Source organism: Crotalus tigris, unplaced genomic scaffold, assembly GCF_016545835.1.
Source record: "Crotalus tigris isolate CLP2741 ecotype Arizona unplaced genomic scaffold, ASM1654583v1 scf7180000017588.1960692, whole genome shotgun sequence".
NCBI classification, from domain to species: domain Eukaryota; kingdom Metazoa; phylum Chordata; class Lepidosauria; order Squamata; family Viperidae; genus Crotalus; species Crotalus tigris.
The window spans coordinates 1,556,216-1,581,980 of NW_024096494.1; the positions used below are offsets into that span (position 1 = coordinate 1,556,216).

Consider the following 25,765-nt stretch of genomic DNA (forward strand, 5'->3'; position numbering starts at 1 on the left):
CTTAAGTGTCATGTATCACTCTAGGGCCTAGGCTTCTAAAAGCTCTTCAATAATTTAAAAACATTCTATGGTTTCTAGAAGACAAATCAGTTTAAATTGTAGAATATTTCAAAATATATACTGTACAAAATAGCAGTTCCTTAGTACATGGGGAAATTATGATATAGTTAATTTCCTTTTTAATCCATTTCCTTTTAATCAGTTGACTATCTAGTTAAAACAAATGCTTTTCCATATCTCTGTTCAGAAGTTTATACTTTAAACTTATTTTGTTCCTAGTGAATGTACCTAGATGTATAGTATACAAACACATAGATTTCTTTTTTCAGCTAAAGCAGCTACCATTTTGTGGCTTGACAAATATTTTGTGAATGGAAAAGCTCCCTCATGGCCACCACTTCCCTCAGAACATGCCCTCTGAAATTCAAATATGTTCTGATTATAACTGACTAAAACATCTTCCTTCTTATGTGCGATAGGGGATTGCTTGGTATATTCGTATATATTTATATTTTCATTAAAACAATTAATTTCTTTAAAAAGACCAAAAACAGAAAAAAGAATGTTAACCTAATTGGTTTTAAAAACTGATTTTAAACAGTTTAAAATAATTTTTCTAGCTGATTCATTCATTAGAGATTGCATGCCTCTTTGTTATTAGAAAGAGTGCCAACATTTGAGCACATGTAGTATTCCATTACTATGGAGCAAATTGACATAGAAAAGTGTGGAGGTGAATAATACGGAGAGTGCCAGAAGCATTTTATTTGCTAGAAACAAACAGCACTTGTGACATTGTTCCAGGTTTCTGAGGTGAATTTTTGACAGAAGCTTTCAGGAAATGCAGCTCATACTGGGGAACAAATTGGTTGTTGTGACATTAGATCCCACTCTAGAGTGTCTGTTAATGGATCTGGGAACTTTAGACAAGTAAAAATAACAACAAACTAAGTACTGAAAATAGAAGAGTAACCAAATTCATTCACCTCGGCTGGATATAGATTACTAACAAGCTTTTTCAACCAGCTTGCATACAGTTGCCAAGAAGTTGGCATGGACATATCCATGAGTCTTTAGAAGCTGAACTTCATTCAAAGAAAACTTTGTGTCAAGGTTCCGATAGACAGGACCAAACAAATGAGAATTCTGAGATTTCCTCAAAGAATATGTTTATTGATTACATAATATCAACATGATCAAAAGTGAAACCAAGTCTGAAATTCCCTTCAAAGAGAGACAATATTACAAAGTTGAACTTCCCACCCCAGTGCTATGCAATTAGCTACATTCCCCAATAAAACAGTTTGGTGGGCTTTCTAACCAAATGCTCACCTCCCCCATCTGACTAACAGAAATGATCTTGTTTCCTATGGGACAGTAAAATGTTTAGACTAGTAGAAATCCTCCACACCCTTCCCATTCCTGTGGCAACCTAGAACGATCAAAATGGCTGCAGCCAGGTTCATTGTAAAGTTGACACTTTGCTTCTGTTACACAGCCATGAAGAGATGAATTTTTCTTTAGTGTAAGGCAGTTCAGCAACTATAACTAAGTGAGGTTGTTGAGGTTCTTCGACATTGTTGAAGAACATATTGCATGTGCTATGCCCATCTAGGTCGTCTCTGGGAAGGGCAGGAAAAGAGTTGATGTGAATCTCTGGAGACTTGCCCCTCAGCTGCCGGAGTCATACTTTGACATCTATTTATATTCCTCGTGGACAGCTGGTCATTCCCTCCATTCCCCACCATCCAGTCAGAGCTGAAGAAGCTTCTTGGATGAGAAATGAAACATCTTCAAAGAAAAACAAGGAAGTCCAGCTGCCTCCTGAAAAACCACTTTTAGGACAACCATGACCTGGATGACTGAGAATCTCCGTAGAATTTAGCTATTCCCTTGGGATGAACATCCTTCGAGTAGTGCAGGAGTATGAACAGATTTCCAGAAAACATTGCAGACTACATGAACCATCTGCACTTTAGTTGGAGATGCATACAACATAGATTCATCCCCAACAGCCTATTTTCAAGAGTGCCTGTTTTCAAGAGTGAATGGACACAGAGCAGAAAACATCCTGCAGCCAAGAAGGCTCCACACACATTTGCACTACTCAGCTGATCCTGAGGACACTTGTAAACCTCCAGATGGCCCCAACAACTCTCTAAAAGAATGCAAATGACCAGCTGTCTGCAAGGAATATAAATCCTTCCATTCCCCACCATCCAGTCAGAGCTGAAGAAGCTTCTTGGATGAGAAGTGAAACGTCTTCTAAGAAAAACAAGAAAGCCCAATTGCCTCCTGAGAAAGCACTTTTGGGACAGTCATACTTTGACTTGTTTCAATCCAGCTTCCGATATGCCGCCCTGACTTTTCCCTAACCAACTGTGCAAATGAGATTAGGACTTCAGTGATTCCTGAAGACAACAGTTCACATGTTTTGTTTGCTGTTTTGGAGAACACTCTCCCAATGTAAGTCGCTTGTAGGTGAAGAAATGTGTGGAACAAACAAAAACTGAATGTAATTCCATTTAAATTGAATTAAAATTACATTTCATTAGATGACTAATAATAGATTTACTCCCTGAATGTTTAGTCATTTCCCTTTTCTGCCACTGCTGAATATACCATCTGATGGCAAGTATTAGAATGGTTCTAGAGGCCACATCCATGGTATTTATGAGCTGCATACATTATATATTGTGTTTCTTTATTTTCCCTCTTGTATCGCTGCAGCTGGTGGCAGTGGAGAGGAAAATTCATTTCATGTCCGCCATGGATAAATAAAAGAAATTATCAAAATATGAAAAACTCTCTGCTGATATCAGAATCCTTTGAAACTCCGACTCTTGGGCAGCAGGAGAGATTATACCATCTACTGAAGTACAAAGAAAATGCGTTTTGTGTTTTTATTCTTGGCACACAAATTGTTGGCGGGTGTTGTGGAACACACACAATCCTGTATACAATCAGTATTATTATGCCTGAAAAATGTCTCAAGCATCATCTTCTGTCACTCAAGAAGCTTTGCTAGTGCTTGATTTTGCAATTCTCTTGGTTCTTCTGAATGCTGGTAATGAATGCTGGGTGGAAGCCTTATACGTATAACTGACTTCAAGGGTTTGACATGGCAGGGTTAGAGAAGAGGCTGCATTTTATGCATTCCAGATTGAAAACTGCTTCCAAATGAATATGAAGAGCTTTATTTACCCCCTCCTTCATTTTGATGAACACAGAGCTTTGAAAGTTGAACCTTTATTATTTTTTTTTCCTAAGGTCACTTGAATCATTTGACTGATAGGATCACAATTTGTTTTCTTTCGGTGTGAACTGGTCTCCTTGACAACAGGATGTCAAATCAACTTTTCAGCTTTAATCAAGTCAGAACAATATGCTGTATTCTATCTATTCTGAAAGGCTTCAAGTTCTGGGAAATTATTCCAGTTCAGGTTTTGTAGGGCACATTTTTTCCCCTTTAGATAACCTTTAGTTCTGGGTGTAATTGAAAAATCGGGCCTGCTTTTATATATGGAGGGTCCAAATACAAACAAATTTCATTGTTCGGTGACACCTTAAAAATGGATAAGTTCACTTAACTGTATCAAAACATTTGGTATGGGCTCAGTGGTGGAATGTATATTTTGTATACATTAATTACTAGATACAGTCCACGATATTTGCAGTTTAAGAGATCTGGGAATAGGTGATAGGAAACACTAAAATCTGAATTGCTGCCAAAGAAAACAATACTGAGTTCAAGGAATACAAAATACAGAATAACAGAGTCGGAAGGGACATTGGAGGTCTTCTGGTCCAACTGCCTGTTTAGGCAAGAGACTCTATCATTTTAGACAAATGGCTATCCAGTCTCTTTCATAAAAACCTCCAGTGTTGGAGCATCCACAACTTTTGAAGACCAGCTGTTCCACTGATTGTTTGTTCTTACCCTCAGGAAATTTCTCCTTAGTTCTAGGTTGCTTCTCTCCTTTTTCAGTTTTTGCCTGTTGCTTCTTGTCTTGCCTTCTGGTGCTTTGGAAAATAGATTGACCACCTTTTCTTTGTGGCAGCCCCTCAAATATTGGAACACTGCTATCCTGTCAAATAGCATAACAAAACAAATAGTGTACTTGAATATAAAATATTTCCCATCATTCAGGCTTAAAATAATCTCATATTAGCAAAGGCAATGTTTGTGCTATTTTTCCTGGAATGGGAAAAAAAATGACACTGCCCCAAACCCAGGAAAGTCAAATACACTGGAATCATATTTTGCCAAAGAGCCAGTTTAGTCTAGTGATTAAAATATTGGGCTAGAAACTAGGAGACCATGAGTTCTAGTCCTGCTTTAGGCACAAAGACAGCCAGATGACCTTGCAGTCCTAAGAAGGAGGCAAGGGCAAACTATCACTGAAGAAGGTTGTTAAGAAAGTTGCAGCACCTTGTCTAGGCAGTTGCCAGGAGTCAACACGGAATCAAAAGGCACAAAATCTATCAATCAATCAGTCACAATGGATTGGATTCTCATACCATACAGTATTCAGCCAAATCCTTCCCTGGATAACCTGCATATTCATTTAATAATGAATGATATCACTAGTGATAATGAGCTGTGTGTTCATTTAGTGGCATGTGTGACAGATCATAGTGTGTTGTAAGGCACAATCATTCATATGTGAATGTGTGTGCCTCATTGTAAAAATTATTCTTCCCTCTTTTATTATTGGAGTTTTATAAGCAGCTGCTAGTATTTTTGTTTATACTTACATACTTACTAACCCATCTAGCTATTTCCTTTTGGAGTAAAGAGTATTATTTGTGACTCAAAAAAAAAAAAAAAAAGTAAAACCATCAGGCCCACAAAATTAAAGACCTGAGATAAGAAGATAAAAAAGAGAAGTAGTTAAATCTTGTTTATACCAACAGAAGCCACTATACCTCTCCATTCGTATCTATCATTAGAAGTCATTCTTACTTCTTCTGCTCATTGCTTAAGAGTATAGGAGAAAAGCTCATAGTTGCTGATCTGCCAGCTGGCTACTCACTGATATCTGGCACTGCAGGGACAGAGAACATAAGGAGCTTCATTACCCGCAGAGCCCCATTCTGATAAAATATACCAAATAAACATAGGTCCCTGTTTTTCAGAAACCTGCGTTCCTATTTATTTATTTATTTGTAAGCCTACCTAACATCTGCATCAGGGGTCCCCAACCCCTGGTTCCTGGACCAGTACCAGGCTGCAGCATGCCAGCAACCAGTCCGCAGAAACAAGCAAAGCCTCATCCGCGGGATGCAGGCAGCACACAAAACCACGCACCTTCCGGTCCATGGAAAAAACCTCTCTCCACAGAACTGGTCCCTGGTGCCCCAAAGGTTGGGGACCTCTGATCTACATATATTGCTTTCTTATTCCATTGATTTCAGATTTAAATTATAAGAGGTCACAAGACGTACCCTTAAATCCTGACTTTAAATGAAGAATCTTTTTTCTACTTTTGTCACCCTATAGGTAACCTGAATAACCCAATATTAAATAACTTTTCTAATGTGTGTGTGTGTGTTTGTGTGTGTGTGTGATATGCATTGTCTGGGATATATGCATAATCCTGGGGTACTGTATGTGGAGTTAGTTTTAATACAGCTAAACAATTGTGATGTTTTTAGAGCAAAACAGACTGAAAATCCAGAGAACAGCTGTGTTGTTTCTCAGTTTGTATTGGGACCAGCTACATAATCAAGTTTCTTTTTCAGAAAACAGTGAGATTGTTTATATAGCTTAGAATTATGTAAAAACCAGGCTGAACTGGCGAGAGGCAGTTGTCCCAATGTCACAGTCAACCATAGTTCTGAAGGGAAGGAATTAATTGGTCAAGTGCCCCGGAGAAATATGTGATAGCAACAAGATCACAATCTTTTTTACATACATACATACATACATACATACATACATACATACATACATCCAATTTTACGCGGGAGAAAACCCGAACAACCAAAGACCTACACACATATGTATATATAGGTCTTTGGTTGTTCGGGTTTTCTCCCGCGTAAAATTGGAAGTGTCTTGGCGACGTTTCAACGAAGTCCCATTCGTCATCTTCAGGCTGGTGTTTTCAGCTTCGTGCTTTGAGCAGCAATGTGTGGTCTTAGCTGTTTCTTCCTTTTAACTGCCAGTGGGGGTATGAACTGATTGGGTGGGAGCTTGGCTGTGTTCTGATTGGGTGGAGGTGTGTTCTGAATGGTTAGGGGCTTGGCTGTGCTCTGATTGGCTGGGGAGTGTTCTGTTTGGTTGTGCTCAGGTTAGTCTGAGTTGCAGAGGGATTTAAGATTTTGGGCTGCCTTGCTATTTTTTGGCTTCGCGTTCGTGGTCGTGCCTCCTCTTCATGGAGGGTGTCAGTTTGCTTCATGTATGGATTGGAGGGGTTTGAAGTGGCTAATGATGCAGCTGTGGTCTGGCTTCTGGTTTGTGGTCGTGCCTCGTCATCGGTGTGGCTTTGGGTTTGTTTTTTGCGTGGATGTGTGGTGGTGACATCCTGTGTGGTTTTTGTGAGTGTGGGTCTGGTATCATTTTTTGTGTTAGGGAGTCGTTTGTCAATAAGGGCGGGTTTCCAAATGGCTGGTAGGCGGGAGGTATCATCTCGCTTGTTCATGCTGTGTGGGCGTTTTTCTATCTCGATGGCTTCTCTGATTATTCTGTTATTAAAATGTTCACTTTTGGCAATGGTTCTGGTATTTTTAAAGTCAATTTCATGTCCTGTGGCTTTAAGGTGTTGGACCAGGGAAGATGTTGGTTCCTCTTTTTTGACTGAGTTCTTATGTTCTTCAATGCGTGCACTTATTCTTCTGTTGGTTTGTCCGATGTATGTGGTGGGACAAGTGGTGCATGGGATTTCGTATACTCCTTGATTTTCTAATTCAATTTTATCTTTGGGGTTTCTAAGGATGGTGGATATTTTTCTGTTTGTGCAGAATGCTGTTTTGATGTTGTGTTTATGGAGGATCTTACTGATTCTGTCTGTGGTGCCTTTTATGTATGGGAGGAGGGCTTTGCCGTTTTCTTGTTCTTTGTCTTGGATTTTAGTGGGGGTTTCTTTTTGGATTAGGTTTGTAATCTTATTTCTATGGAATCCATTGGATGTTAGTACATTGGTGAGAGTGTGTAGTTCGGGTTTTAGGTGTTGTTCGTCAGCTAAGCGTTTTGTTCTGGAGATGAGTGTCTTGGCTACAGAGTTGATCTGTGATGGGTGGTGGTGTGAGAGAGCGTGCAGATAGCGGTTTGTGTGTGTTTTCTTCTGGTAGATGGTGTGTCCTAGGGAGCCATTGGATTTCTTGTAGACTAAGACATCCAGGAAGGGAAGTTGGTTGTTAGCTTCTGTTTCCATGGTGAACTGTATTTTGGGGTGTAGGCTGTTGAGGTGTGTGAGGAAGTTGTCCAGTTTTTCTTTCCCATGTGGCCAGATTATGAAGGTGTCGTCTACGTATCTGAGCCAGAGTTTGGGTTTGTGATCCGATTTTTCTAGAGCTTGGGTTTCAAAGTGTTCCATGTAGAGGTTGGCAATGACAGGTGAGAGGGGTGATCCCATGGGTGCTCCTTCTGTTTGTTTGTATTTTTGTCCATTATAGATGAAGTATGTGTTGGATAGGCAGTGGTTGGTCAGATCTAAGATGTGTTTGGGGGGGTTATATTTGTTTTGAATAGCTGTCAAGGCTTCTTTGATAGGCACTTGGGTGAAGAGGGATATGACATCGAAGCTCACTAGTAGGTCGCTGGGCTGTAAGTTTTGTTTCTTTATGATCTCTATAAACTGGAATGAGTTTTTTACATGTGAGGTGATGGATTCTGCATAGGGCTGTAGTTGTTTGGCGAGAAATTTGGCTAGGTTTTGTAGAGGTGAGCCTATGGAGCTGACTATAGGTCTGAGTGGGGTTCCTTCTTTGTGTATCTTGGGGAGACCATAGAGTTTGGGGCATCTGGATGATTTCTCTCTGGGAATGATTCTTTGCTGGATCTCTTCAGCCAAGCCCCTAACCATTCAGAACACACCTCCACCCAATCAGAACACAGCCAAGCTCCCACCCAATCAGTTCATACCCCCACTGGCAGTTAAAAGGAAGAAACAGCTAAGACCACACATTGCTGCTCAAAGCACGAAGCTGAAAACACCAGCCTGAAGATGACGAATGGGACTTCGTCGAAACGTCGCCAAGACACTTCCAATTTTACGCGGGAGAAAACCCGAACAACCAAAGACCTACATACAAATACCCGCGAAAACCTCAGAAAACATATATATATCTCAGAAGAGTAAGTTTGGCTGATGAGGGTTAAAGGAACCCGAAATAGCTATACCATTCTCTCTTTATTCTTTGTTAGCAAAAAAACCTAAAAATGTAAAATGATGTCGCAGTTAGTGACTGCTGCTTGTGGATGGCTCTAGATTGAGCTGATACAGGCAAAAGAAAAGAAAAGAAAGAAGATTTCTTTCTCCCATATCTGGGCTGACAGGGTGTTCATTCAAGGTAAAAATCTCCTCCCCCTGTCTCTCTCCTGGTAGCTAACAAAGTGAGAGAGAACCCGTGGCTTAGAGGTTATAATATCTGCCTAACATGCAGATAGCCCAGGTTCGAATCTCAGAAGAGTAAGTTTGGCTGATGAGGGTTAAAGGAACCCGAAATAGCTATACCATTCTCTCTTTATTCTTTGTTAGCAAAAAAACCTAAAAATGTAAAATGATGTCGCAGTTAGTGACTGCTGCTTGTGGATGGCTCTAGATTGAGCTGATACAGGCAAAAGAAAAGAAAAGAAAGAAGATTTCTTTCTCCCATATCTGGGCTGACAGGGTGTTCATTCAAGGTAAAAATCTCCTCCCCCTGTCTCTCTCCTGGTAGCTAACAAAGTGGGAGAGAACCCGTGGCTTAGAGGTTATAACATCTGCCTAACATGCAGATAGCCCAGGTTCGAATCTCAGAAGAGTAAGTTTGGCTGATGAGGGTTAAAGGAACCCGAAATAGCTATACCATTCTCTCTTTATTCTTTGTTAACAAAAAAACCTATATATATATATATATATATATATATATATATATATATATATATATATATATATATATATGTTTTCTGAGGTTTTCGCGGGTATTTGTATGTAGGTCTTCGGTTGTTCGGGTTTTCTCCCTCGTAAAATTGGAAGTGTCTTGGCGACTATAAACTCTATAAACTGGAATGCAGCAGACAAGGGCAACGCCACGGTGGTTATGAACACATCTGACTACCAAACCAAATTAACCAACCTACTCCAAGACTCCACATACAAACCCCTAAATACAGATCCCACCACCTACCTGGAAAAAACCACCAGATCCAAAATAAAAGCCTCCCCCATTAGCGAAGAGATCCAGCAAAGAATCATTCCCAGAGAGAAATCATCCAGATGCCCCAAACTCTATGGTCTCCCCAAGATACACAAAGAAGGAACCCCACTCAGACCTATAGTCAGCTCCATAGGCTCACCTCTACAAAACCTAGCCAAATTTCTCGCCAAACAACTACAGCCCTATGCAGAATCCATCACCTCACACGTAAAAAACTCATTCCAGTTTATAGAGATCATAAAGAAACAAAACTTACAGCCCAGCGACCTACTAGTGAGCTTCGATGTCATATCCCTCTTCACCCAAGTGCCTATCAAAGAAGCCTTGACAGCTATCCAAAACAAATATAACCCCCCCAAACACATCTTAGATCTGACCAACCACTGCCTATCCAACACATACTTCATCTATAATGGACAAAAATACAAACAAACAGAAGGAGCACCCATGGGATCACCCCTCTCACCTGTCATTGCCAACCTCTACATGGAACACTTTGAAACCCAAGCTCTAGAAAAATCGGATCACAAACCCAAACTCTGGCTCAGATACGTAGACGACACCTTCATAATCTGGCCACATGGGAAAGAAAAACTGGACAACTTCCTCACACACCTCAACAGCCTACACCCCAAAATACAGTTCACCATGGAAACAGAAGCTAACAACCAACTTCCCTTCCTGGATGTCTTAGTCTACAAGAAATCCAATGGCTCCCTAGGACACACCATCTACCAGAAGAAAACACACACAAACCGCTATCTGCACGCTCTCTCACACCACCACCCATCACAGATCAACTCTGTAGCCAAGACACTCATCTCCAGAACAAAACGCTTAGCTGACGAACAACACCTAAAACCCGAACTACACACTCTCACCAATGTACTAACATCCAATGGATTCCATAGAAATAAGATTACAAACCTAATCCAAAAAGAAACCCCCACTAAAATCCAAGACAAAGAACAAGAAAACGGCAAAGCCATCCTCCCATACATAAAAGGCATCACAGACAGAATCAGTAAGATCCTCCATAAACACAACATCAAAACAGCATTCTGCACAAACAGAAAAATATCCACCATCCTTAGAAACCCCAAAGATAAAATTGAATTAGAAAATCAAGGAGTATACGAAATCCCATGCACCACTTGTCCCACCACATACATCGGACAAACCAACAGAAGAATAAGTGCACGCATTGAAGAACATAAGAACTCAGTCAAAAAAGAGGAACCAACATCTTCCCTGGTCCAACACCTTAAAGCCACAGGACATGAAATTGACTTTAAAAATACCAGAACCATTGCCAAAAGTGAACATTTTAATAACAGAATAATCAGAGAAGCCATCGAGATAGAAAAACGCCCACACAGCATGAACAAGCGAGATGATACCTCCCGCCTACCAGCCATTTGGAAACCCGCCCTCATTGACAAACGACTCCCTAACACAAAAAATGATACCAGACCCACACTCACAAAAACCACACAGGAGGTCACCACCAACATCCACGCAAAAAACAAACCCAAACACACACCGACGCACGACCACAAACCAGAAGCCAGACCACAGCTGCATCATTAGCCACTTTAAACCCCCCCAATCCATACATGAAGCAAACTGACACCCTCCATGAAGAGGAAGCACGACCACGAACACGAAGCCAAGGAATGGCAGGGCAGCCCAAAATCTTGAATCCCTCTGCAACTCAGACTAACCTGAGCACAACCAAACAGAACACTCCCCCAGCCAATCAGAGCACAGCCAACCCCCCAGCCAATCAGAGCACAGCCAACCCCCCAGCCAATCAGAGCACAGCCAAGCCCCTAACCAATCAGAACACACCTCCACCCAATCAGAACACAGCCAAGCTCCCACCCAATCAGTTCATACCTCCACTGGCAGTTAAAAGGAAGAAACAGCCAAGACCACACACTGCTGCTCGAGGCACGAAGCTGAAAGCACCAGCCTGAAGATGACGAATGGGACTTCGTCGAAACGTCGCCAAGACACTTCCAATTTTACGTGGGACCTACATATATATATATATATATATATATATATATATATATATATATATATATATATATATATAATATATATATATTTTTCAGTAAAAAAGGAAGCGATCACCAGGAAATAAAACACCAAGGTTTTAATAAATAAAATCAAGCTTTCAATGGCTAGCACCTGCCATCATTGTCAGAATATAAGCTAGCTAGTGAGGAAACCTGCTTAGCCACGCCTAAACTCTATGCATGGACCTTGTAACAGGTCCAAGCCGACTAATCCTTGCTTCACTTACAGCCTTCAGTGATTCTTTCTTATAGCTCTTACTTACATCCACACAACCACCCACTTCCCCCCTCCCTTTAGTTCCTGAGTCATATAGGCAACGTGTGTTTCTCAAAATTAAAGGGTCCTCTGCACTATTGAGTTGATTCTTCTTCCTGTGTTCCTCGGGACGTTTCTTTCCTCCACTCCTCCGGCATGCATCGCACTCATTTGCATTCTTCAATCCTGTCACTCCTTCAATCCCCCCACAATCCTTGCCACCAATCTCATCCACACTTTTATTTCCCCCCACTGTTCCCAGCATATCGCATCCTCCGTGCTCCTCCTTCGTGCCATCCGGTGCAACTCTCAATCCGGTTGTCTCTCTTTCAGTCTTCCGTAACGCCGCTTTCCGGGAGCGCGTGACCACCCCCATAATGGGGCGGCTGTAAGTATTGATCTTCTGTACATCCATTGAAGGCATGTCTCTGTCTCGGTGGCTCCGATCAGTGTGGCCGCATAGCAAAGGTGTTATTCTGCCGTCGCTCGTAGTAGGTATTGCCTTTTTTGAATTCCTATCCATTTCCAAGGCACCGGCGACCAGGTGTGTTGTAGCAGGGGCACCATTGGGGACAGTGGAGCCGATATGGTCACTGGGGTAACGAGTTTGTTTTGTGTTAATTGGGACACTTGTTGTTCTTATTCTTGAGTATTAGGTATAATGCAAGGAGGTGTCTGGGGCATCCGAGGATGGGCCACTAATATCAATAAATTTCTTAATTAACGGCGGATGTACACACAAATCGTTAACTAAAGGGGGTCTAGATTGTAGATGTCTCTCTTCTTTGTTGCCAGTTTCATCTAATGGACACCCAGAGTTTTTGTTACTCAGATGTTTTTTCCCAGGTCGTCTACACATTTCCCACGCTTTCATGGTCTGATATGCTGGGCGTAGGTCCACATGTCAATTGATTGACATGCTGTCTGAAAACCAGTCTTCTTTGAGTAACCTACCACTCTTGGAGGTGTCACTGGCAACCACCCTTACGTCGTCAAAATTAAATTTATGACCAAACTCCTCCATGTGAATGAGTATTTGGGAGTATTGCTCACCTCTTCTTATTGCCAGCTTGTGTTCCTGCATTCTTGTTCCGACCCTTTTGGAAATTTCTCCCACATAATTGCCTGGGCAGTCATTACAGTTAATCCTGTAAATGACTCCAGATCTCTCAACTATGGGGAGTGGGTCCTTTGGTCTCATAATGCAGGAACGCAACGTCCGGTCAGGTCTATGTGCAACCCTTACACCATAGGGTGCCAATAGTCTGGTGGTGGCTTCCGAGACATTGCTAATGTAAGGGAGGGTAATACGGGTCGTCTGTGATGGTACCATCCCACTTGATGGATTTGGGGATGGTTTGGACAGAGTACTGTGGCATCTGATGAATTTCATGGGGTACCCATTGTACTTACAGAGACGGAGGAGATGTTTTCTTTCCTCCATCCTAGCTTCAGCTGTACTGCAGTGGGAGTCCACCCTCTTAAAGAGGGTTCTAATGCAGCTGACTTTGTGGGCCACCGGGTGATTGCTGTTGTAATGCAAAATTCTATCGGTGTGCGTGGGTTTGCGATAGACCCGGGTGGTTAAGGTCCCATCTGGCTGGCGTTGGACTAAGACATCAAGAAATGCCAGCTTACCCTGATACTCCTCCTCCTCCGTAAATTGCAGGTCCACGCACACCGAATTAAGTGTGTCCACAAAGTCAGCTTTTTGACTCCTCTTAATTATGATGAACGTGTCGTCAACGTAGCGGGCCCAAAACTTTGGGCAGTATTGGGTCATCGCTACGTGTTCCAACTGCTGCAATACAGCCTTAGCAATAACACTCGAAATAGGTGACCCCATGGGGGTGCCCTTTATTTGCTCATACATTGTGCCCTGAAACGTAAAATATGTTTTGAGGCAAAAGACTAGAAGGGCCACAAGGTCATCATATATATGATTGCCAACTCTGATCTTGTTTGTATGTATATAATATATATAATCAGTATTAAAATAGGATAAGAAATGTGATGAGGTTTGTAAAATCAAAAAGTCATCAATTTACACAATGCCTACTATCTTCACTTCTCCCTTATTTTCTTCAGGGACGTTGCTCACATTGTACATTATGTATCTAAATAGACTGAATATGCATGGAGTGTTGTGTGTTTGTGTGTATGTAAAATAGCAACACATACCGGAATCTTGCTCACACAGATACTGTATGCACATAAAATATTTATCCAATTGATCAGAGTAATACATTAATAGTTATATTCAATATATTTAATTTTAATCATTTCTGTGTTAAGAAAATGTAAGTGATACAAACTGTTTTTCTTAGTCGCTTGATAGTGAGATGGGCAACATTTAAATGTAATAAAATAACTAAATAAATCAACAAACTATTTTTAAGTGTACAGAGGAGAATATCATCTTTGAAACAACCGTGCCCTCGTAGTTGGTGAAAGCGGTAGGCTAGACCACTGAAAACTTTGCCACTTCACAAAAGGTTAGTCAGATAATAGCTGTCTTTTTTAAAAGGCAGACAAAATGAGCCTCAGATGAGCTGAGTTAAAATGTCACAACCAAACACAGGTAATAAAATGGTCAAATAACAATGGCAACTGGGTTCGAAAAACATTTAAAAACACTCTGTTTGCCACGAGTTGCCCAGATAAAGTATTGTCCACAGTTTCTTCCTTTGTTAGCAGGAGAGATGACCTCTCATCTTATTAGCATCACATTCCTATTCAGAGCTGAGAAGCACAATCCTATTAACTGCTTTCATTATGCATTAATGAAATGGAATACTGATTCAGCTAATCAGCAGCAGCAAGAGATGACATATGTTCACCGATGTAGTTCTGGTAAAGCCTGTTACAATAACAACAATAGAAAGCAAAATAATCTTGGAATACTAGGCTGTCCACCCACCAAACAGGATGCTATCTGCTAATCCAGGTTTACCAACCTGGTAGCCTTCAGATATGTTAGGTCTGTATGACCCCCCCCCCCAGAATTCCCAGGAACCATATTTTGGTACCAGTCAAGCAATTGTTTATTTATTTAAATTTTATGCTTCTCAACCGCCCATCCCCCTCTGTGCAATTTACAATTTAATCAATAAAATTAAGCTTTAAACATGAAATAATTTAAGATTATTTTTTTCTAAAATTATAAAACATTATAACATTTCAAAAGATAGAGAGTTCCAAGATGAGAAGGTTAATAGTTGTTAATACAGGTGGGGGAGAAGTTGTCATGGGGCCAATCAGCCCCATGGTTGCATGGGCCCCTGTGACACCCCCCCATACAAGGCTACACATTATGCATTATACACTTAACTTGCAAGTGATACAGTGTGTATTTCATTAAGTTACTTTCTTTCTTCAAATACATTCCTGCCTTGATTAATCAATTTTAATAATTTGCCGATTTCCATTAACTGCATTTTCCCCTTATCTGCACAGTACCCAAATGTTTGTTTTCATTCCCAGATTCTTGTTTGTATGAGCCCTTGGTTTCATTGTAAGATTAATATAAGTGGTTTTCCATCATTAGATTGGACTTTATTCATGTAAACTAATATGTCTGTTCATAAACTGGTTCCCACATTATGTTAATACATCATGTGGTTCTGATTTAGTGTTATGATGAACCCAATTGCTGCACTTTTGAAAACATAGCTAATTATGATGTATGAACTAAGCATTAGTTACTGTCTTAGTTTTAATTGCAGATACATCTGGGATAATTTACATGCAAAAGATGTGCTTTTGTGGTATAGCCACTCTTCAAATGTGATGGACCCTATATCTGGTCATATATCTGCAGAATGGAGAAATGTTATTTTATTTATTTATTTAATGTAATTTTTGTACCAAAGGACTCAAACTGACTTATAGAAGAGAAATACTGAGAATTAAACTGAGTATCAAAGCAGGGAAAAGTAGCAGGGGAAAAAAATCTATGCTGCCTGTGTATAATATCAAATCCTTTCCTTACTGCTGTCACATGTTTTCAAAGTTCACAGAATTCCACTGGTACTGGAAGAAATGGAACAACAGATTGAATGTGTGGTTCATTTCAATATCTTATGTGGTTTTGATTGATGCAAACCACATTTCAGGACCTTGAATTCCCTTGTTGACTTCCTTTACTTGAGCATATCTTCTCAACTGTTTTTCTGATCAGTCCCACTTTAACTGTGTGAATTTTTACAACAAGAAGTAATGGATGGAAATTTATCAAGCAACCTAGAACTAAGGAGAAATTTCCTGGCAGTTAGAACAAATAATCAGTGGAACAACCTGCCTCCAGAAATTTTGAATGCTCCAACACTGGAAGTTTTTAAGAAGAGATTGGACAACCATTTGTCTGAAATGGTACAGGGTTTCCTGCCTGAGCAGGGGGTTGGACTAGATGACCTCCAAGGTCCCTTTCAACTCTGTTATTTTCTTCTGTTATTCATTTTTTAAGTGGCACTGAAGTTTTTTGTTTTTTTGTTTGTTTTGTCTTTAATAAAAAATACCATGTAAGTATATTAAGGATGCTTTAACACATATTCCTCACATATTTAAGAAACCACTCATAAAGTGTTGAAAATGGATTGAAATTCTACATGTAGCTTACAACACAATAGCAATTACTGAGTGGTATTAAAAAGCTTTCCGTCTGGAAGTACCCTTGAATTAGCAGCTGTAGCAGAAGAGGCTGTTACTTACTGACCCTTAAGTAAGTGGTTTATTGCAGGCCTTTATGGGTTGACTATTTTTGGAAAAACTGCACAAACAGCATCCATTGAAAGCTTGATTTAGCAGTGTTGTGTACTTAACAACTCAAACTTTTCTTCCCTTTACAATATTTTTAAAATGTAGACATGATTATGTTTTTGGATCACATGGGAACATAACATAAGCTCACTTTTTAAGGCAGAGTAGCCAACATTTCACTGTGGAATTTTTAGAAAACAATAATAAAGTGGAACATTATGCTGATACATTTAGAGTGACACTTAAAAGAGCAAGTTGAAAGAATAGTTGTCTGTGTGCAATATCATATAAAAAATGTTGTCACAGCCTTGCCTGTTTTCATTACCAGGAAGGAAAGAAAAGGAAGGGAATAGGAGAGATATATGGGTGGGATTATTTTTCTTATACTTCATTCAGTCATCACTTTTTCTATAGGCTTTGTATGCAATCCAAATACAACATATGAATAAATCAAATGAAAATAGTTAAATGCATGTGTATGTGTGTATATATGTATAGATAAGTGGGGAGAGTTTTTAAAAGTTCATACACATATGAAAAATCCATTTACAGTCAGTGGGACAGTTCCTTATGTCTGCTGCAAAATCTTTTCAATTGTTGTTTCTTTCTGTAAGCTGCTAATTTTCATGAGCAAGATAAATAAAGGGTGACTATGTGTATGTAAATCTGAAATAGCATGCCATGAATTCCTTCCCCTTCTTCCAGTTTGCAGTTCTGATTATTTTAATTTGGATGAAATTTGAAACTCTGTTCACTTGACAGTTGTTAATAATATGCAATAAGACTATGCTAAATCTTATTTTTTTAAAAAGGTTAACCATCTGCAGTCTAGGTGTAGCCTATGTGCAAAGCAAGCTTTCTGGGTAGTATGCTGCCATTGATGCAATTAGGGGAGAAAACCCTTGCACAACCTATCAGTAAAAACAGCCACATGCAGCTCTTTAAATTATTTTGATGCCTCTGAACAGACTTTTTGTCTATTGGCTTATTGTCAGCATCCTGAACAGACAATTCCTCGGTCCTGAATGATCATGCATTAGAAAACATGGCCCAATTAAAAAGAAAAATAATTCTGCAAAATTTTAATAACCAGAAATACTGGAAAGTTTTTGTGGAATTGTCTAGGTCAAAAGATATGATTAAGACCTGCTTCAAACAGAACATGTAGGAAATAATGGCTTGTTGAGTTAAGTCAATAATTGAACAGTGTTAGGAATGGGAATCCAGAAGGCAGGAGCAAAGAACAAGTCAGAATTGAAAGCCCTAAAATGAAAGATCAAGGCAAAATTATGGTTACATGGATATATTCAGACACAGCTTTCATATCAAACTAAACTAGAATGGAATTTGGTTGAATCATACATAAACCTAAGACAAAATCAAATATTGTGGTTTGTATATTATTAAACTATAGTTTAAAATGCTATGTGAATCAAATCTATACAGCTAAAAATAATGGAGGTAGAAGTATTCACTGGCCAGCCTAGATACATGGACTATAGGACAATTCTTCACTGAAAAAGCTGCCATTTGTAGTTTATGGACTAACCACTGGATTCAGCTACCATTTTGCTGAAGAATCAGAATTAGTTCATAAGCACCTATTATTTCTGAATAACTGACTGCTTTTAAATTAGATGCAACAGAACGACGTGCATGAGTCTGTTCTCAGATGTTTAACTTTATAAAAACCAGGCTGAAGATTTACTTTCAGCTCCTGACATCTCCAGGTAGGGCTGGGGAAAAAAATCCTTCCTGAACCCCAAGAAGGCTGGGGTTGTTGACCATATTGACAATTCTGGGTAAGAAAGATTATGGGTTCTAACTCAGCAGAAGATAGCTTCCTACTAGGTTTTTCTCCCAAGCCTACTCCAAAACCATATAAAATATGCTGGAGGAAAAAAATAATTTAACGCAATAAGAACATATTAATTCAAGGGAGAGAGAAGATGTCCTTCACATCTCACACCCCACAAAAACTTTTCCTGTTCTCCCTTTGATATAAACACTACATATATGTGATAAAGTACATTTCTTACAAATACTAAGTTCACAATATGCATGCCAAGGACATACCTTTCTTCACCAAGAAAAGCAAATTGCCAACTGTGTTGCTTAATATACCTATAATTATGATGCATATAAAAATAGAAATGTACTTTCCTCCCTGTTTTTTTTATCTGTTAGCCCCTTCTTTCTGAGTCTTTTATTCCTTACAATCTCTCTGCCTCTTGAAATCTTAAGGGTCATGTCCATTCTTAAAGCAATTTTAAAAATTTGCCATAGAATGCAATTACCTAATAAAAAATATGAATACAACTATGCTTTCATTTAAAAATAGATGCATACAGACACCAAAGGTTTAAAATTGTGGGCTTTGTCAAAACAACTTACAGACTTTTCATGTGGCCTGTTAAATCACATAACATTATATATATAATTTTTTTTTACAAAGAATCAACACACTGGATTGAAGTAGGATACTCTGATGATTTTCTGACCTCTGAAATGATTATGCAAGCAGTAATTGCCAAATATCTATTTTTAAAGGAGTCAATGTGTGCTTTATTTTCTGGGAGTTTCATTACCTGCTGTGACTGTGGCTATCTAAAAATAAGGGACAGAACAACCTCGGTCCTTCTGTTTTCTTCAGAAATGGACACTTTAGAAAAAAGCATTTCACTTCAGCATGCTTGTTCCCCACCTCCCCTCTCTTTTAAGAGGACAATTTTCCCCTTTTTCTCTCAGCCAGATAAAAGATAATGTCGTTTTCCTTTGCATTTGGTTTTTCAGGTGCTGTCTGTGTGGCTCTGCCAGCCATTGGTCTAAAGAATAAAGCAAACCCTTGTTTTACATCCCTACTCTTTCTCCCTTTTTATTATGATGCATGCAACGTGTTTGAAATGCATAGAACTGATAACAGAAAGGGAGATCAAAGCTGTCTGCAAGTTGATGGCCGGAGCACAGGTGTTTTCCCACATACAAGCCTCTTCTTTATGAAGTGCCTGTCTGTGAAGCGAGACAGAATCTAAATGGTGGCAAATGCACATTGTATAAAGACTTAATGTCTAATGTAGCATTAATGAATGACGGGGGAAAACATTAGGAAGACTCTTGAGTGTAGATAAGTCTAAAAGAATGATTAAAATGAAAAACAACAACTGTGACTATTTAGATATTGGTCCATGATTCTTATTATACAAGTAAGATTCTATAAAAGCAGACAATATATTACAAAATACTCCAAGGAAATTTGTGCATTGCAGTTAAGAAACTGAGGTCTGAGTCCTCTGTTTAGATCTTATCACAAACTCACAAGGTGCCCTTGAGAAGCTAACATTCTTCGGAACCCCATCATTTGCAGTATATTGATAATAATGGTGTTACTTCACACAGAAAGGATGAGCAAAATAAGTATTGCTAAGAAAATGTATATTAAATGCTCAGAACATTTGAAGACTTTATCCAAACGCTTATTTTGATCAATTCCGCTGGGCGATGCTACCATGGAGCAGTATACATAACAGCAATTTGTAATCCAGAGTATAGTATGCAAATAATGGTAGGGTTTCTGAAATGATGAATGATCTAATGTTGGGTAAATTTTATTTAAATTGTATTTCCTTAATGTGGTGCCCTTTGGTTGTATATGAATAAGTCTCTCATATAATTGAACTAATTGGAGCTGTAGGCTTCCTCTTGTTGAAGATAGTTGTTGTTGACTAGAAAGCTTGAGATATAAAAAATAATACTCTATGCATCACTGAAGATTTAAACACTTCTTTTTGCCAGTAAAAGATTCCATGGATAAATTAAATGGAAACCAAGAACAGATTAGCAAACTTGTCTATATATCTGTCTATATGTCTGTCTATCTTATCACAATAGACACTGATAGTGCTAGTGTCAGGCATCTGTTGTCAGTATGATAGTTTCACATTGTATTTTGATACAAATCATGGTGTTTGATTGCATTTTGGAGTGTTCCACTTTTAAAAAGCTATCCTTGAGTTCCAAAATTTAAATATAAATCACACTGTTCAGATGAAAGAAAGAGAATACAAATTAAAGAGTAAAAAAAGAATTGTGAAAAGAGAAGATACTGTATTCATATTATAATTTATTTTCATTCTTTATTGTCAAAATATTTTTTCTTTTTTTTCTTTCTTTTTTTATTATTTTAGACCAACAAAACAAAACACAACAAACATTACACACATACAAACGTAATATATCCTTTTTTGTTAACAGCAGTTTGTAACAGTACTCTTCTATTCTTTACATTTCCCCCCTCTTCTTTGAAATATTTGTCCTTATTGCCCCATTGTTTCTTATTTACATTTTCCTTCTTTTATATTCTACTACTTACTAGGAATCCAACATTATTCATTGTAGTAACACTCACATTTTTTATAAGACTCGACCGGAATTCCATCTAAGCATGGTGATCATACAAATATTCTCATATTATTTAGTGCATATACTGTTTTTACTCTAATACTTTTTCCAACATTAAAATTCATCCCTTTTCATCCAAGTATATTTATTTAATTTTATTTTTCTTTGACATATATAATAATTCCTCCTTTCTTGTTTTATGCTAATATTGTGTATAATGTTTCTAAATTTTACTTTCTCTAGTAATTTTCTATAATCCTGTTTTATGTAAACTTCCTAAAGATACATCACATCTACATCCAATTTCCTTAAATTGTTAAACGTCTAAACTCTTTTTCTTGATATATTTAATCCATTAATATTTATAGAAAAGAGCTTAAATACCTCTCCCATTTTTAACTTGATCTATTTTTTTGTTTTTATTTTGTTTTATACTTCTTGTCTCTATAAGTCTTCCTTTTGCTTCTCTTTCTAACCTTTCTCTTTCTTGTAACTTTTGTATTTCTCGCTCTCGATCAACTTCCTCTAATAGATCTTCATCATAACTTTTACTCTCCGGCTCTTCCCTACTTTCTTGTTCTTCTCCTTGTGAAAAGTAACTCTCAAAATATTTTTTAGATTTTTGAAACTAGGTATCCACTGAGATTCAGTAGGACAAACAACTACACCATTATCGATATTTCTGATCAGAGAGTGTAGCTGACTGTTTCTGTGACCAAGAGAGATCAAAATAAAAATAAAAAATAAGATTATGGTGTAAAAACTTTGCTTTTCCAAAAGAAAGAGCTAAATTAGAAATGTCAGCAAAATGAGATATCCTCAGTTGCTCAATAATCTGGCACAATATTTTGCTAGAAGCCTTCTTATATCTCAAACTTTATAGAAAATATTAACATGCACAATTCTGGGAGGGGGATCTTGAAGACCTAGTGGACGATCACTGAAACATGAGCCAGCAGTGAGCAGCAGCAGCCCAAAAAAGCTAATACAATGGTTGTATAAACAGAGGCATAGAATCAAAATCACGTGAAGTATTAGTACCACTTTATAAAGCCTTAGTAAGGTCACACCTAGAATGCTGTGATCAGTTTTGGTCACCACATTACAGAAAAGATATTGAGACTTTGGAAAAAATGCAGAAAAGATCAATTAAAATGATTATGAAGAATGGTTGCAGGAAGTCTAGAGAAAAGAAGGACTGGAGTGACATGATAGTATTATTTCAGTATTGTGCCAGTATTTGGCACAAAGAAGAAGGGGTTGACTTGTTTTCCAAAGCACCAGAAGGCAAGACAAGAAACAATGGATGGAAACTAATCAAAAGAGAGAAGCAACCTGGAGAGAACAGTGAGAACAACAACAAACTCCTTGCCTTCAGAAGTTGTAGGTGCTTCATCACTTTAAGAAGAGACTGGACAGCCACTTGTCTGAAATGGTACAGGGTCTCCTGCTTGAACAGGGGTTGGACTAGAAGACCTCAAAGGTCTCTTCCAGCTCTATTCTGATTGATAATAATAATAACATGCTCCCTAATAACATTCTCTTTAAATTTCATAGATGCTAAAAGGGACATAATTCTTCCTATTGAGTCTTTTCCCCACTACATACTTCTAAAAAATGATTTTGCTTTTGTCAGAAGTAAGTCTTCATCCTGGTTCATCCAAGCCGGGGATAAATAAGCAACAAGGCGACTGCTTTGGAAAGAAGGTTACAGTTTATTGAAGAAGCAGAAAGATGGTCCTTGCAAGAAAGAGCAGAGGAGAGGAAAGAGAAGTTGAGCACATGGGCAGTAGGTTTTTATACCCCCTCTAGCCTTTTGTTTGGAATAGTTTCCTGTTCCTGTGGCATGAACCTTGAGGCTCTTTCTGAGTGTTTTTCTAGGCTTTGATATCTGTGGTTTAATCCTATTATCATATCCTGCTTCCCAGGTGATGGGGCTAATGACTCCTAGAGTTTGGGTGGGGCATGAAGATTTTCTTTGTCTTCTTGAGTGCTCTGGCTTCAACTTTCTGATGGTTTTACATCTGCATTTGTATGGGGTTAGCTCTTGCTTGGGGCAGAGAGATAGATTGGGGGCCAGGTTTGGTTTCTGCTTTTCAAAAAATACTTTTAAAAATCCTTTTGGTGAAAAATAATTTTTCTGCCCTTTTTAATATTTCCTTTTCTGGGCTAACTTCCCTCACTTTATTTATACTAATTCTATTGATTCTACCTCTGACTATCCGCCACTACTTTAAAAACCACAAGACTGCACTTTGGTCAAAGATAGACTCATTCTATATCTAATTGTTCTGTAGTAGTTTAACAGTAGTTTAAAATATACCCTGGTATGCATTAGGCACAAGATGCAAGGTTCCTGTGAGATGTGATTTCAGAAAACTCCCAAGGAAGAAGGTATATCCCTGATAAATGACCATTTTAGAAGTACATGTTTTAAAAAAGAATAAGAAGGCATCTGCAAAAGTTAAAAAAAATATGGATAATGATTTTTCTAGGAACAGGCATGAGAAAGTCTATAAAAAATAGAACATGTCTTTTTTGGCTGTTATTTTCTATAAATAGACTTTTTGACAAATCAGCCTGCTTATGCCCTCAGACCAGTTTCTTTTTCAAATCTCAGCCTTTATTTTGGCTGAAGTAGGAGGGTGCAATTTTACATTGTGGAACATATATTTCTCTTTCCCTCCCCAGGCTATACTATAGGTATAGAATAAGTCCTGTGATGCATAGGTTCTTGTTTAATCGGATGTGTAAGTCTTTAGCTGACAACTATTTTATCTGCGCATGTCTCTCTTTTCACTATTTGGTTTCTTTGTTTGCTTGAAGCTTTATTTCATTTCGTGGTTTGTTTTTTTCTGTAGCAGTTAAACCTCTTGAATGGAGTGTACATAGTACAGATAAATGAAAAGTGGTAGGATAGTGGAAGTGTGTGCAATACATCTTTAACTTTTCAATAATAATCGATATTTGCCTATAGGAATCGGTATTTGGGAGGTGTGTGGTTGTTTTTTGTTTTTTTTTAAGTATGTGATCTGTGCAACCTTTTGAAAATAAACATAAAACTATAACATTTTGAAGGGTGACAACTTACAGTATGCTGATCTAGATCTCTTTTCTCTTACAGTTTCTTTATTCCTCTTTTTTAATTTGCAAGAAAACATACACAGACCTTAGTAACCCAGCAACCTAATTTGTGGGAACAAAATCTCTTTGGCTCCCTCTTGAGGCGATATAACAGAATTGTTCTTGATGAGCAAATGTCTCTGATAAATATGGGAAAAAAATATGCCTATCTCCTAGCCCAGTGTTTCTCAACCTTGACAATTTTAAGGCACGTGGACTTCAACTCCCAGAATTCCACAGCCAGCTGTGGAATTCTGGGAGTTGAAGTCCACGTGCCTTAAAATTGTCAAGGTTGAGAAACACTGTGACCTAGCCCATAATAATCTAGGTTTTCTCATAACACCATTCGAAAATTGAGATTGCCTGCAGATATACAAAAATGTGGCTCCATATGAAGACAAGATTGTTCATAAGGCTCAATCAGAGTGATAGAAGGAAACAAATTGTATCTTTCTGGAAAACTATCTGGAGTTTTTCAGCCGTTCCCTTTTTTAAAATCTAGCAGAAAATAAATGGCCTTCCTCACCTCACCCCAAATGGTGAAATTTACATAGCTGGGTTGCAAGATTCTTGCACTTACATAGCTCTGAGAAGGTCAAGGAATGTCAATGAGTTTCTTATCTTAAATGATATAGTTGGCTTCTTACTTTCTGGGTAAATCTTAAGAAAAAACTTTGTGATGCAGGGAGTCAAGAAAGCTATAACCATGTTGGAGCAAGGAAAAAGTAACACCAGTATTTTCATTCACATAAAGTAAGCTGAAATATATCACCCCAACCCCCTGAAACAGTCTGAGAATCAGACAGAAAAACAGAAGATTCTTCGGTAAGGGAAGAGAGATTTTGACCTAGACATGTTTCCTAACTGAGAACAATCAACCAGTGAAATGGCTTGTCTTCAGAAATTGTGGGTGCTTTATCACTTGAGTTTTTAAGAAGAGACTGGACAGCAACCTGTCTGAAATAGTATAGGGTCTCCTGCTTGAGCTGGGGGCTGGACTAAGAAGACCTCCCAGGTCCCTTCCAACTTTATTCTATATTCCTGTCAATTTCTGCTTAATGAACTATGTTCAGTATTACTGCTTGTCCATTTTCCTAATTCTTGCTATGTTGCAAGCCATTGGTCTCATGGCCATTTATGTATTCTTCCAGGAACTAGAAATAAACACAAATGTGTCCTAAAGGTTAGAACTGGTGAAACTTGGGTTTCAGATTCTGTGAAGTTTTAATTTGCACTTTGTATGTGGAATGAATGGTATGTTTGCTTCAGTTTTTATATTGTGGAATTATCATCTGGATTGGAGATAGATTGATGATAAATCAAAATGCCTTCCCTTCTCTTCCTCCATCAAGTTTTACTTTTTTTAAAAAAAAAATCTCACCTTCATAGTAGAAAGAGTGTTTTCTAAGAAGCTTTCATTTCTGGCAATATCTTTTCTTAGAGAATGTATGAGTTGAAAGGGACATTTTAAAACATTTAGTCCATTTCTTTGCTTAGTGCAGGGATCTATTATTTTAATGCAATAGCCTTTGTTGGAAAACTCTAGTAGGAGGAGTGTGTGTCCATTCATGTTCCGCCGTGTAATAGCTATTAATATCAGGAATTCCTCCTAATCTTCAGCTTAAACCTTCTTTCCTTTATTTTGAATCCACAAGTTTTTGCCTGCTCTCTGTTTCAATAGAGAACACATCTGTCCTTGCACATGACAAAAGTCTTTTAGAATTATGCCTCCATTTAGTTTAATCCTTTGCAAGTTAAACATGTACAATTGTACATACTG

General features: G+C 38.3%; 1 protein-coding gene across 10 annotated transcripts in view; it reads left to right on the plus strand.

The window, feature by feature from the left end:
- TBXAS1 (thromboxane A synthase 1) overlaps window positions 1-25,765 on the plus strand; it is a 258,953-nt gene that overhangs the window by 79,518 nt on the left and 153,670 nt on the right. For 8 of the 10 annotated variants that reach the window (XM_039362422.1, XM_039362417.1, XM_039362466.1 and 5 more), the window contains one exon: window positions 11,969-12,094. The exons of the other annotated variants lie outside the window; for them this stretch is intronic. In XM_039362422.1, coding sequence (XP_039218356.1) covers window positions 11,969-12,094 — 126 coding nt within the window. The remainder of the gene's footprint in view (window positions 1-11,968; window positions 12,095-25,765) is intronic. 10 annotated transcript variants of the gene reach the window in all.